Source organism: Trachurus trachurus, assembly GCF_905171665.1.
Source record: "Trachurus trachurus genome assembly, chromosome: 21".
NCBI lineage: Eukaryota > Metazoa > Chordata > Actinopteri > Carangiformes > Carangidae > Trachurus > Trachurus trachurus.
This window is the reverse complement of record NC_139899.1, coordinates 20,597,349-20,611,693: the sequence shown is the minus strand read 5'-3', so window position 1 is coordinate 20,611,693 and position 14,345 is coordinate 20,597,349. Positions and strand designations below refer to the sequence as shown.

The following is a 14,345-nucleotide window of genomic DNA, read 5'->3' as shown; positions in this document are numbered from 1 at the left end:
AGATGAAAAGAGGACGGGGTTCACCGAGGATCAGTTCCACATGGCCTTCATATGGGGCAACAAAACAGCGCGGTGCAGACGGCCATGTAACCAGCACCAGCATCCAGCACACCTGCCCCACAATTAGATACCTGATACACAAGCAGTGTTGTCAAAAAAAACATTTTTTATAAAGAGTTTAAACTACAAAAAAATCAAATTGTAAATCTGAATTTTCTCTCTTTTTATTTTCTCGTTTTAAGAGATGAGCAAGTGTTTAAAAAGAAAACAAAAAAACTAGAGCCTGATACACAGATCTTGGTCTTTATTTCAAAATGGTACAAAGCCAGAATTAGTGAGATAAAATCATACCAAGTGGAACAATGGAAAAATTTGTTTAACGGCAGGCAGGGGTCCCTGTAGGCTCCCTCAGGGTGCGCTGCGTTTAAGCTGGTCCAGTTTGCGTCGCAGCATGTTGTAGTTGTCTCTGGTCCCAGGAGCCTCGGGGTCCAACTTTAGAGACAGCTCATAGTGTTTCTTTGCCAGCTCCAGCTTCCCCCAGCGATGATACAGCACAGCTGAGGAAAAACAGAAAACGCTCTTCAAGCTGAGAAGCAGCAACCATTTTAATTCCCATTCGTTTAGCGCATTCAATTCAGGGCAGGTAGGCGGCACAATATTGCCTCTGCTAACACGCACAATTATTTTTTTGGCTTGTGAGTGTTTAGGATCTCTCATCAGTTGTGTAAACATATGTGCTCTAAGCAAAGAAACAGAAGCCTTACCTAAATTGCCATGGCAACTGGCAGCATTTGGGTTGATTCGAAGAGCGTGAAGGAAGAAGCCCTCTGACTCCTGAGGAAAGAAAACAAAATAAACATCCAAACAAACAAACACAAAAAAACACAGAATTATCTGTGAAAGTCCTGTTGTATGGCAAACAGGGAGGATCATGGGAGGAATAAAATCCCCAAAATGCACACACACACAAAAAAAATCTGACTTGAAATGTTTATAATATGCAAACTGACCTTGTATTTCTGTAATTTCCCCAGGACATTAGCCAATGAAAACATGATCGTGTGGTCGTTAGGGAGGAGCTTCAGCGCCTCTCGGCCGATCAACTCTGCTTGACCCAAGTTACCTCAAAGACAGAAGAAACAAACACAAAACACATTCATTTTTTGTAATGCACACACAGTTTACCACGCTCATCTTTTTTCTGTGGAAATCTACAGATTATGGTAAACAACACATATGCTAACAAATTTGTGCGTTAACATTCAGACACAGTTAAAAACCTAACGCCAGAGATACACTGGTAATAACAGCTGGTACACAGAGAGTCTGACCGCTTGCTTTATTTGTCAGCAGTGTCTAGAGCAGAGTTTTTCCTTCTCCACACATGGAGGAGCGGTTTAGTCTCCTAATTAAGGTTGAACACAAGGCCCACTGGGTTATTGATCTCTGTCACAGACACGTCTGATGTCTGGCCAGAAATGGAGAAAGAGAAAGGAAGGAAGGTAGAGAGACAGAGAGAGAGAAAGAAAGAGAGAGAGACAGACAGATAGACAGTCAGACGGACAATGACAGTCATGTCCTGAGTCATGGCCTGTGCCCTTCAGACACAGCTTGCCAACATGCGACTAAATGTGTGACTGTGCCTGAGCGCATCCGCCTGAATCTACACTGATTCTGCCTTTTGTTTGTGTAATGATCAAAACAAAAGAGGGGGGGTGCGAACACCAAAGAGAAAAGAATATTCCCATTTCCTTGCTATTTGAAAATGACACCTATTGTTCTTCTTTTCTCTCTTTTTTTTGTGTGTGTGTTTGGCGGGGAGCTGGGGAGAGGGGTAGAATTATTTCTGTCAGATTTGGGGAACAAATGCAGTGGGGGGAACTCTGAGGGGGCGCTGTTCTGGCTGTGCTTGCCCACGTTTGATCAGGAACACACTGCGCCCTGATTGGACAGTTCCAGTGCCCTCCTGGGAGACTCCGCCCCCACGGGAGCGGCTTCTGACAAAACGGCTCGAGCGTTTGGAAATCAGAGCATTCTCCACACGGCAGGGAAGAGTGCCTTCAAAACTCACAACACAAAGCTTTAATACATAAATTTCAAGCATTGCTGATTCCTGCTCTTCCGGTCTAATCTTGTTGGCCATTTAGATTTCCTGCCTTTCCAAAATAACAATGCTGTGTTTCTTGGCTGTCAATGCTGAGACAAACTGCACCCGGGACAGAGAGTCCTTTGAAAGTAAAGTGACTCATAAGAATCATTCATTCAGAAATAGATAAATATTATTAGTATGTATTATTTTCTATTATATTAAATATTAATTAAATGAAAATATCTTTAAAACATAATAAAACATCAAATGTATTTTGTAGTCTGTATTATTACAGTTTTTCTCAGTCGCTTTGGTACTTTTCTCAGAATTGAAATTCTCAAAACTACTTGTTCAATCTTCACATCATTTTGTCACTTGTGCACATCAAAAAATAAGTTTCTCATTTCTTTGAACAAGTTGCAAATGCTTTGGTACATCCATCCAAATGATATTTTTTTTATAGGCTTCTACTTAAAATATTGATTTTTACTAACTGTATGACTGTACTTTTTACTATTTGTATGATTGTAGTCATTTCTTTTTTGTGTGAGTATGCGTGTGTGTCTTTGATGATGTCCTTTTAGCCCTGGAATAGACGTGGCATCGCAAATATATATTGTTGCAAAGGCAATAAAGGCTATTTGATTTGATTTGATTTGATTTGATTTGGTACATCCATGCAAATGATCCTAGATTATCAATTGCTTATGTCATGTTGATCAAAATGTATTATAATGGGTCTCTGTTGAATAGTCTCACCCCGCACAACATTTGGGCATTAGTTCATCACATAAGTCTTTACATGCAAAATGGTTGAACAAATTGTCTCGTTGTTTTAAAATGTCAAGCATATTTCTATACATTTCCATTTTACTTTTTTCCTAAATCTGTCCTGAATTGGTAAATTGCTCCCAGGTGAGTCTTGACTTTCTCTAACGAAGGGAAATGGGTGAAAAATGATCAACCAGTTTTCTGAAATAGCTTAAAGGTCTCAACTGGCATCAACTGGCAAGTACGGTATATAGCCGGAGCACAACACGATGTTACAATGTCTGACAAGAAGGACAAGGAATTGGACTGGGTCAACAGCCAGAGAAGAAGAAGAAGTCCTATGTTCACATTTCTACTTTTGTTTTTTTTGTACTATGCAGTTCTGTCTTTTCCTTTCTGTATCGACATGACATGGTCTGTCAAATTACAGTACAAACAATAAATGTGTAAATGTGAATCTTGTCCAGTCTTTTGCAAACAATCTCCCACATACACTAAGTTGTAACTTACAATTTACAATAATTGTCATCAAAACGTTAGCCATAGTTTACATCAGAATATCCCTCCATAGTACACTGTTATATTGACAACATGACTAAGCAATTTGACCGTCTTATCCATACACAATGACACAAGGACTGGTCATTCTGATGGCACTAACATATTCATTGACAGATATTTACTTTTGAGAGATGAACTAAGGATTTTGAGCAAGAGACTTGCTTTTGCAGGTAATCCATGTTTTTTTTGCAAATGTCGAGGATGATTTGAGAAATGTAGCAAAGCGACTGAGAAAAACTGTAAAAGACTTGCCAGTCAATTTAACCAAGTTCTGGGATTTAGTTGTTATTTTATTTTTTATTTTTTGGCAAAGCGGCCACATTGCTACAACGAGTAATATTCGTTTTTTATTTGTAGTGTTTACAGTATCTCTGTGTGTATTTTGTTGCTACCAGTGTTGTCCAGCAGAATGACCATGTTGTTCCAAGCCAGGCTGTGGTCGGGCTTCAGCACTGTTGCGTTCCTCCATGCGTTTAGGGCATCCACATGTCTGTTCTGGTCAGCGTACTGTCATGCAAAGAGACAAACAATAATATGGATAGCCCGTCTTGAATAGTATCAGTATAAAATAAACCATTCTACAGTAGCTTTTTTTCTTTCTCCATCAATTCAGTTTATGGAGAAGTGCAAATGTGACCTTAAGCCTTATTTGCATACTGTCTCTTTACACCTGCTTAACACAGTTTAACACCCTGGGGTCCCACTCACCAAGCGTCCCAGGTTATAATAGCAGTCTGGGTATTTTTTCCGGAAGCGGATGGCGTTCCAGTAGCTCTTCTCCGCTTCCTCAAACTTCTGCAAGCTGTTCTGAACTATTCCCAGATTCATCCAAGCAGCGGCAAAGTCAGACCTGCACAGATTAAATAGCATCAGCAGGAGCTTTTCAGTGTTGGAAGCACCGACATTAAATCATCATCAGTGTGTTACTCCTGTGTGTGGGACGACGTACTGGATAGAAACAGCTTTAGACAAAAGCTGCTCGGCCTCGATCAGCTCATTCCTCTCCTTCAGGATGTTGCCCAGGTTGTTCATGGCGTGGACGTAGGTAGGATGCAGCCTGGGAGCCACAGAAAACAGGCAACACAAAGTCAACCCCTTGCTCATTTGTTAGCAGCTGACTGGATTGCCAGACACATGTGGGGGAAACATACCTGACTGCCTCTCTGTAATATCTGATGGCAGCAGTGGTGTTCCCTCTGTCAGCCAGGTTCTTGCCTACATTGTAGTGGACCTGCGTAATCCGTCACAAAGACAAGATGCATCCGAGTGTGACTACAGTACAACCGGCTGTAATTTATTTTCCCACATGTAGACAACGAGCCTGTGCTGACGTGTGCTGCAAAGCGGCAGGCAAACAAACAAACACACAAAACAAAACAAAACAAAACAAAACAAGGATCTACCTTGGCATTGAGTGGACAGACAGGCAGGGCACTGGTGAAAAGGCTTTGCTCCGACCGCCACTGGTGACTGCGGAGAGCACAGCGAGCTACATACACACACAACAGTAAAAGCACCGACACACACAGCAGCCTCTGCAACGTGGAAGAAAAAAAAAAGAAGAAGAAAAAAAAAGACATTTAACAGCCATGTACTCTCAGCACATTATAACCCTTAACCTCAAATAAATACATTTTCTCAGAGTGAGAGTTAATAGCCTGCAAATGTACCTGTAACACACGAACACCACCTGCTGCTATCATCCCTTTATAGGTGAGTCATTAGTCATCTCTCATGTCTGTTAGTCTGCATCACTGAACTACTGAGGCATCAAAGCTGCATAAACAGGTGGCTAAATAAAAAGACGAACCAGCGAGGACAGTGTGACCCATTGGCTGTAGAAATAGAAAGGTCACCAGGTTGTATCTATGCTGGAAACCGAGTGCTCATCGCGGGTTCGTCAGCACCATGTGGCAGCTCTTATTTTGGCGTGATCTTTTTGGTATACCCTGTATTTGGTCCAGCGGTAGCAGCAGTGTCCCAGGGAGTAGGCCAGCAGTAGGCAGTAGCCAGCTGAAGACAGGTAGAGCACTCTCTCAGCGATGACGAAGCCCACCCTGAAAAAAATGTTACAGGCTGGCAGAAAAGGGACCACCAGCAGCACCAGACCCAGGGTCAGCGTCCTAGCAAGGAGAGAAAAAGGCTTGGGATTATATACACATATGCATATTACAATTTAAAAGTCAAGCCTGTCACTGTATAAAGAAGGGATGTGATCTGAGGAAATGTGGACTCTATAAACCATCCTTTATTCAGGAAACTTTACACACACTCTGTCTCTAAAACCAGCAGAGAATTTTAAAAACTCCTCTAACAGCAATCGGGACGTGGTGCTGTGGTCACACTGCAGTGGATATGATACAATTTTCATAATCATGTGAGAGTCTGTAGAGGCCAACATGTGCTTCATCTCATCTACAGTGAGTGCGAGATGGCTGTGCTTGCTTACCTCCTCCTCTGGCTGTCCTGCGAGCATAAGGCTTGGCTTATCAAGCCTATCAGGATGCACCAGAGCAGCAGCAGCCACACCATCCTCCAATCAGTGGCTGACTTAATGAGAGGCACACAGCCCATGGACCAATCAAAACACAGCCACCAGGGACACAGCAGCAGCCAGGCATTCAGAGAGTAGTAGTAATTATAGTTCACTATCTGCCAATCAAAGGAGAGCAGGAGGGGTGAGGAACGGAGGAGAGTAGGGAAAGAGGAGGGCAGGACAGCGTTTCAAGTTCAGAATCAAAGTCAATCATTGCATTTAAAAAATGATTAGATATCAGATGTTTAACTGGATTTAAACTACGTACAAATTAAATACACTCCAAACAGTCTTAATAATTCAAGGAAATGAAGTCTTACTCACTCTAAGAAATATATTTTCTGCAAATGAGGCAGGGTTGTCTACTTCGGTGAATGCTGGTGGTCCTGTTCCCATGATCCTCCAGCGTGCATAGAGCATTGAGAGTCCTCCAAGACCCATGAGAGCAAATCGTGTGAGGAGACCCGTTCGCAACAACTCACTCACCTGTCAGAGAAAAAGACGGAAATAAGACGACTTGTCACAACAAATAAAAATCCACCCCTTGTTAAGCCACTGGCAAGCCCAGCACCGGTTCATCATCACAAAGCACGGGGATCCATGTTGCTTTGCCTAAACAATATATGTGATGCGACATTAATCATACAGGGGAGTGCATAATTTATGACAGAAAGGAGGGGGAGGGTGTATAAACTGTAACTCACATCGAGTGGATTCTTCCTAAGGAGTAGCCTCTGGCTGAGTTCATACACATTAACATTACAGATCAGGAGGACATCAAAGGCTGCATTCACACCCTGGAGGAAAATACATAGAGAAGGAGGAAGAAATGGTATTTAAAATTTTATATAGGTCAGCAACAAAATTAATCCTATTGTACATGAGACTTTTATGTTTTTCACTTAAGCTGTTACTGTACATGAAATAAAAGTCAGTTGTCTTTAGAGTGTGTTAAACACATGAGTATTTATCTTGCATCACTGGTGATCATTTACCATTGTTACTATGATGTAATGAAATCATCAACACACTGCTAAATGGCTTTACAAAAAAGACTTCCTACCAAGACTGTGATGCCTTGTTCTTTGCAGAGCATTGCTGCAGCACAGAGCGAGAGGCTGACCAGAATCCACTGGACAGAAAACCTGCCATCTTTGTCTCTCCCTGAGAACACAAAGCCAAGAGCCATTGGTTATAGACATGTGAGGCTTCAAATGCAGGTTTTCAAACAGGTGTGTTAAAAAAAAAAAAAAAGAATAAAGAAAAAAAAGAAGCAGCTACACAATGTCTGATGTTGCCGCTATATTCATCAGCACAGATGGGCAATCCTGTGCACAGTGCAGTGTGGCAGTACACATGAAGAGTAATACTTTGAGCTGTCAGATACATACCTCGGTTGAAAGCTTTGCAGTAGGTGAGAAAAGAGAGCTGGAAGAACAGAGCGCATAAAAGGTCTGCTCGACCCACTATACCAGCCACCTTATTGAGATGGAGAGGGGAGAGAGACACACAGCGAGAGGATGAAAGATGTGAAACATGAGGCAGAATGAAAACAGAAAAAAAAAACTTTCTAAAACATTAATACAGAAACAGCATTATGATGATGTATGCATCTGTTTCTTTTTTGTTTATGTTTGCATTTTGTATCGCATCATATTCTGTTTTGCATTGAGCATCCAGTTACAAATGGATTTATAATGGAATGGCTTATTAACAGTGGCAGGAAGAATGACTCATTAGCAGCGTGACCTCTTGGTTTGTGTGTTGTATATAGTGTGTGGGTACAGTATGGTTGGCATCCTGGGGTTGTCTGCTTTGATACATACAGCAGGCCTTAGCCAACAGTCTGCCTGCCTCCCACCCCCAAGGGCTCACCCAGTCCTTGCCCTGCATGATTAAAGAGAATGGAGAGGGGGAATAGCTGCCTTCCAGCCAGGCTTTACAGACAAACACACATACGCTGGCAGGTCAATAAGCAACCCAACACAGCTAATAGTCAGGCCATGCTACCAACGCGTACCTTGGCCCTGCACTCCCAGCTGAGACAGGGCTTTTGTTCCTGGCATGGAACCACTGCATGATTTGTTTTAAAACCTCTGGACTGGTATGTCAAGATGCCACAATGTGCTGCTTTAGGGATCCACGTTGTTAAGAAAAGTTTGTATTCATGGCCCAAAATCACAACAAGTACAGGTGCTGAGACACAAAGATCTGTGCAGGTCACCGTACAGCCACTGTGCATGACTCAGTGCAAGCATAATATGACCAAAATATGTAATATTCTATCAAGTTGGATGAAAAAATATCAGAATAATCCATTTTTCTTCAGGTGCATTTCAGCCTAAATGCGATGCAGTTGTCAAAATGCCAATTGCACTTGTGAAATCCTTTCATGCATCTCCTCACATTGTACAAACAGAGTTATTATAGAGAATAACAAGAGCAGATTGTACCTAAAGTGTCTGACTACAATACACTGAGTGAACATGTAGAAACATCGCCCACTGTAAAGTATGAAAGGCCACTCTGAGAAAAAGATATGTGCAAGTTTAAGGAAGGAAAAATAATTGAAGTGGGCAACATTTGGACACTTTTGCTCATTTGTTCTGTTACACTGCTGAGAGGAGATATTTTCTTATTGAAGCTCACCCAAAACTTTCCATATTTACTTTCAACTTTACTCATCATTACTCTGTGAAAGGTGGAATGTTTTCAGAAAAGGTCACATTCACTGCCAATTTTAGATTTGTCACACCTTTAAAAATAGCAGATCTGGCCTAGGATTTGACGCACTATATTAAAAAAAGGAATGTTGTTTTTCATTAAATAGCTGTTGTTGCTCTCTCAGAACTAATTAGGACACAATTATGCAATTTGTAATCTTGCATAATTGGGAGCATGCATTTGCTGTTACCCAAAATTGTACACACACTCAAGTCAAAACTACCACTATTGTTTCTATTTGCTGAGTTTATCAGGAAGGATTTTAAAATCTGCTTACACTTTCTGTGTGGACTGGGTGTGCAGCAAAGAAGAGGGCAGCAAGCAAAGAAGTCTTGGGAGCGTGGTTCAAAATCCTATTGTTCTCATCGTAGGCCAATCCACCAATCAGTATAGCAAAAACATCAATCATAAGGGCGGATATGACGGCATGAAGGACAATGTTCAGCACATGGAAGCCGACAGGGTGCAGACCTCCTGCCAAGAGGTAGTTCAGCCTGTGAACACAAGGGGTGAATAAATGAACAGGATGGTGAGGGAAAGGAGTTAAAGTGGCTTGATGTAGGTGCTACATGTATATAACACTGCGTGAGCGTGAGTTCATGCAGTAAATAGGATCCCTTACCTAAATGTAAGGACAGTGAGAGGTCGGTAGGATTTGTGACTGGAGTTACTGCTCAAGTTGCTTCCCCAGAAGTCATTGGTCCAGATGTTGTTCAGGGGTGTTGTTGGTTTCAAGTCCTGCAACAGAAATGCAAAGTTAGACCGATGCCAGCAACACCAAACTAACCTGTACGGGATGTCAATCTGCTGATGCAATTTTATAAAGTGGATTAATTTGGCAACACAAGGAGGAAAAGTCACTGTCACTGCAGCAGTGTTTGTGACATTGAAGTACCTTGTTGTTGATGATTGCTTCCGAATCATCAAACACAAACTCCCCGTCATAACTGTTTATGAAGCACAGGAGTGCCACCAGGGCAACTGTGAGCCTGGCCTGGACCGGAGCAAGCTTTGGCAGGGGTATATGGCGATCCCAATAAACTTCAGACAATGCCATGATGCACCTGCTCTTTGGTCATTCTGTATCAACAGGAGGAGGAGTGCAGGCAGACAGAAGCATATCTATTGTTACTATCTAGATTATGGGCTGTAAACAGCTGCAGGGAAACAGTATACAGCCGTATTAATAATAAAATCACAGTCTTTACACACTGGGTGGATTCATACCTTATCTTGTGAGAGACATGCTGTTGTGAGAGGTCACCCTGTCTGTGTGACTCCCATGTTAGCTTCTTCTGCCAGCTGGCTACTGAGCAAGAGTAAACGTTTCACTCGCTAAAAAAAAAAAAGCAAGAAAAAAGAAGCGAGTAGCGTACATGCAAAACCGACGTGGTGATTAACTCAGCACAACAGTCAGGTGAAAATAATGACACTGTCACAGACGGTTACATGTCGGTGCAGCGTGAAGGGTGCCCTGGAATTTAGCAAGCTAGTGAAGCGTGACTTTAGCATGTCTTGTTAGCGGGTGCTATTCCCTTCACACACGGTATAAAAACATGACAGACGACCGGGAGACGATGTGTAGGTCATAAGCGCGGCGTAATTTTAATACTTCGCCCAAAACTGTGACGCTTTTCATTCGTATATAGATATCGCTCCCGGGCGGCGAGGTGCAGACGGAGAGTCTCACAGGCTGTAAACAAACACATACACGCTCGGGCTCCAGCACTTCCCGTCTGACGTCACCACCACGTGCTCGTTTTCAGCCAATAGCCGACGTGATGCCGTGTGGAGCGTAAAGTGGGTATGAACTACTGAAGGAGAAGGAGCACACATGATGCAGTGCAGCCTCGTAAATTGATCGCTCTTTTACACTGAATAAAGAACTCACCGACTGACTGACAGTTATGAACCTCGGGGCTTAAGATGAGGATCAAATCCCCTCGACCACTTTCTTCATATATCCCAAAGAGATGGGGATGGCTGCAGGTTCACACGTGAGAAATGCTTGGAAAGTTTGTTATTCCCGGGAAAGTTTGTTATTCCCCTGTAATAATTTACACATGACTTTGAAGCATCAATCTCTGGATCGTTTTTTTTTTTTTTGCTGAAGACATCTTGCTTATGTGGGCTGTTCTTGTGTTTTGTTGCATGTTTTTTCCCCCTATTTCATAAGGGTGTGAAACAGAAAAAAAAAACTACTCACAGATTATATTTCAGGGTTACATTATAAATATGCACAGCTGTAAACTATAGTAGCCCACTAATTGTTGGCTTGACTCTATTTAGATGTTAGTGGGACACTTGAATATAGAACAGACTTTTAGGCCTATGTTGATTGAAATGTCTTGTGTAAAAAGTTTCTATGATCTCTCTACCCCATTGACTTTCTTCTTTTCCCTTTTCATACCGACTCTGTTGGCTCAGCCTTTGACATGAAGTTATAATCCTGGTGTTGATTGTCCACCCTCATTTGCCTTTTGCAGAACAGATATAACATCAGATCAATAAATCAGTGCAAAACCATGCCGAAGAGACTTATCTATACCTCATCCACACATGTGCCTGTCGCTGAAGGGAAAAAATAATTCAGAAGTTCATCAAGATATTTTAAAGGATAAAGTCATTGTGACAGTCTTCCTGCTTAAGCTCAGAGGAGTGGTATAGCAAAGTAAATCTGTCACAGAATGACTGCAAACCAGCAAAATCGGCCTTTTGGAGTGGCCCAGTAAGAGGTCATGAGGTGATGTGGAATGGCCTCCAGTGAGATATTCAGATGAAGCACTTCTGTTATATAGGAGATCGTCTTCAGCTGTCGGAAGTGCTTCTTTGAGGTTAAGGAGATTTGATCAGTTAGCAAATCCAAGGCTGCACTTTCTTTTTTCCATCAACGTTGAATGGGTTTGTTCAATAAAGACACTGAAGATTAATAATCTAACACAGTGTATGCTTTATTAGTTTAATGGAGACAGACAGAATGGAAAACAAAGCAATTCCGGATGCTTTACTTGCCGCTGTATTTTTCTGTCATAGATTGTGCAGCCGATATGTCAAACACGGGTAATCTGTCTGTCATAGGATAGGAGAAAGAAGTGTTAATATAAAGACGAGTGTCTGTAAGAATTAGAGGTGCTGAGGTTGTGGAGAGGCCCACAGCAGGCTTTGGGATTTTGTGCTCCATTTCACCTGTCATTGCTTAGGGAAGACAAGGAATCTCCTTAATGGCCAGAGCCAGGGGCCCAGGGTGACGAGAGGCGAGGGGGGGGGGCAATTGTCAAGGGCACATTCTCAGACCTTTAAAATGGGTCTCAAGGTTGGTTAGAGAAGCAGACACTTATTGAGCAAGAAAGCACACATAATTAAGGCCGTGCTTCAAAACATCACCCTTATCTGCACAGTCAAATACAGTTGGTGCTAACCATCTGGTTAAGCTTCAAGTTTTGAAGGATGCAATTGGTTGGTGAAAAGAAATCATCTTCATTTACCTTTGTTGTTGATATGTTCTCTCAGAAAATTGTTCAAATCTGATCAGAACATACCCATTATTCTTAATCTACTCAATTTTCATTTTTACATCTGGGTTTAATTTTGGAACATGGATACTTCTGCAGAAACATTTAATACCCCCAATATTGCCTAATTACCACCCCATGCAAAATGCATGAAGTATGGATTTCATCTCCTGGTTCTTCACCCATGTCAGTCAGTTGGAATTCATGTTATTAACATCAATTCCAGTGGGCTGGGCAGAGTGGAGGAGATAATGAGGGAGGATGTTGCAGTATCACCAATGGAAGATCTAGTGGCCCAAATGCAGAGAGACAGGGCTGCCAGTGGAGACCCTGTCAGGGAGGGTCCACTGTTTTTGCGATCACACAGAAGGGGACAGACATTGATTGCGTGCAGCCTGACAGAGAGTCACAGCAGATAGGAAAGGTCAGGGTCAAATGGCGTGAAAGTAAAGAAACGGCTGAGCATCACGCAAGGTCCTGAGATGAGTGATGCAGCCTGCATGTGTTTTTTATCATTAGCTGTTAATCACATTTGGCACAGTTTTCTTTTCTCTGATCACAGTGGGTGATGCACAAGGATATCATCCAAAGACTTATTAAGAAAAAACAAAATTACTGATGAAAGGCAAAGATATGTGAAACACAGGCTACTAAGAAATGAAATATTACATCATTTTAAAGCGTATACTTATCTGGAAAAAAAAGATGTATTCAATAAAAAATGGTAATAATGTCTCAAAGTAAAATCTGTTTATTCTTTTCAGACCTCAGACATCAAATATTTATTAGCCTTAGATTATGAAAATACATTGATTTGACTTCTGTCTGGTTATTACAGTAAGTAGACAATCACTATGAAAACAGGCCGTACAGAAAGTGGAGGACGAATCAGTTTGTGTACATAATGCCCACAGAATGTTATCTTTACTGTAATGAAGTAGGCTAAGGAGTTTATTTTATTTTATTTATTTTTTTAATTAAATGTCTATTCCAAAGGACATCAAATCTTAAATAACACATCCAAAAGACTGTCAGCAATATTATTCTGATGGTTAATGTGATTTCAATCACTTTTTCTCACATTTAATGGTCACTTTAGATCTCCTCATAGTAATATTTCCATCTAGTTAATTCCATGACATTTGATCACAAGTCCAGTGCAGAGGTCATGAGGTAGTAAAGAACTTCCACTACAAAGGGACCAAAATGCAATTACATTACACAAACAAGTTGTTTTCTTATTAAGCCACATTCACATGTTTTAGAGGACTGGACAAAGTGGTCAAATACAGGTCTGAATGTGTCCTTTCAATGACTGTCTTGATAAAGGGTGTATATCTCTATAATATAGATATGTGATGATGTTATCAATCAAGTGTTGGACCTATTCTGTCATGAGCCTTTTGCATGGTGACCCAGGCTTGATTACTTGATTATTTTGCCCGATGCTGTGATGGCAAAGCACAAGGCCAGTCAAACAGAATCATACAAACCAGAAGCTTCTCCCTTTTTTTTATTCCAACGTGCTGCAGTGCAACCTATTCCCTATTGTGTTTACAAAAACCTTTGTTGCTTTTTCTAGAAGCGAGAACCATTCCTTTTGTTCAACTTTCCCCCTCCATTAAAGTCACCGTTCTTGGAAAACATTCCTATTTTTGTCTTGGTGCCAGAGGTGGAACAGACATCTACAACAAAGGTGAGTTAGATATAATTGACTGTAAACCAGGTAGTGAGTCATCACTTGTCACACGCCCTGTCTGAACCGCTTTAAAAAGCGCTCTTCACTCATTATTTGGATAAAGCTCTAAGCTTCACCTTTTCTGATCAAAAGTTTCCTATTATCACACTTGCCAAACTTAAAGACAGTACTGTATCGTTATGTGTGTTTCATCCCTTCTAAAGTTCTTGGAAGCGACTATTGATGCAGTGGAGCTGAACCGTCTCCTTTTGAAATGCTCCCCTCAAAGGTGCTGAATCCAAATCTCTTCACAATTGAGCTGTGCCACGGGGACTTCACGTGGGAAATCAAACGCCGTTTCATGCACTTCCAAGGTCTTCATCAGTTGCTGCTGATGTTCAAGGCTCTTCTAAAGCTTCCCCTGCCAACCTGCATGTAAGAACTGCTAATTTACTCGCCTTTTGTCCAACACAC

The 14,345-nt window shown here is 41.6% G+C and overlaps 1 protein-coding gene across 1 annotated transcript; it reads right to left on the bottom strand.

Moving 5' to 3' along the window:
- Window positions 1-313: 313 nt before the first annotated feature.
- tmtc4 (transmembrane O-mannosyltransferase targeting cadherins 4) lies at window positions 314-10,402 on the bottom strand. Its single transcript, XM_083996829.1, has 18 exons — window positions 9,909-10,402; window positions 9,577-9,761; window positions 9,304-9,419; window positions 8,959-9,175; window positions 7,349-7,436; window positions 7,021-7,121; window positions 6,662-6,754; window positions 6,282-6,443; window positions 5,871-6,073; window positions 5,370-5,544; window positions 4,825-4,956; window positions 4,573-4,652; window positions 4,371-4,478; window positions 4,130-4,271; window positions 3,814-3,928; window positions 1,011-1,123; window positions 765-834; window positions 314-557 (listed from the first exon to the last, which is right to left on the bottom strand). Exons 2-18 carry the CDS (start codon window positions 9,736-9,738, stop codon window positions 409-411), a joined length of 2,226 nt encoding a protein of 741 aa, XP_083852955.1. The 5' UTR covers window positions 9,739-9,761; window positions 9,909-10,402; the 3' UTR covers window positions 314-408.
- Window positions 10,403-14,345: the final 3,943 nt, after the last annotated feature.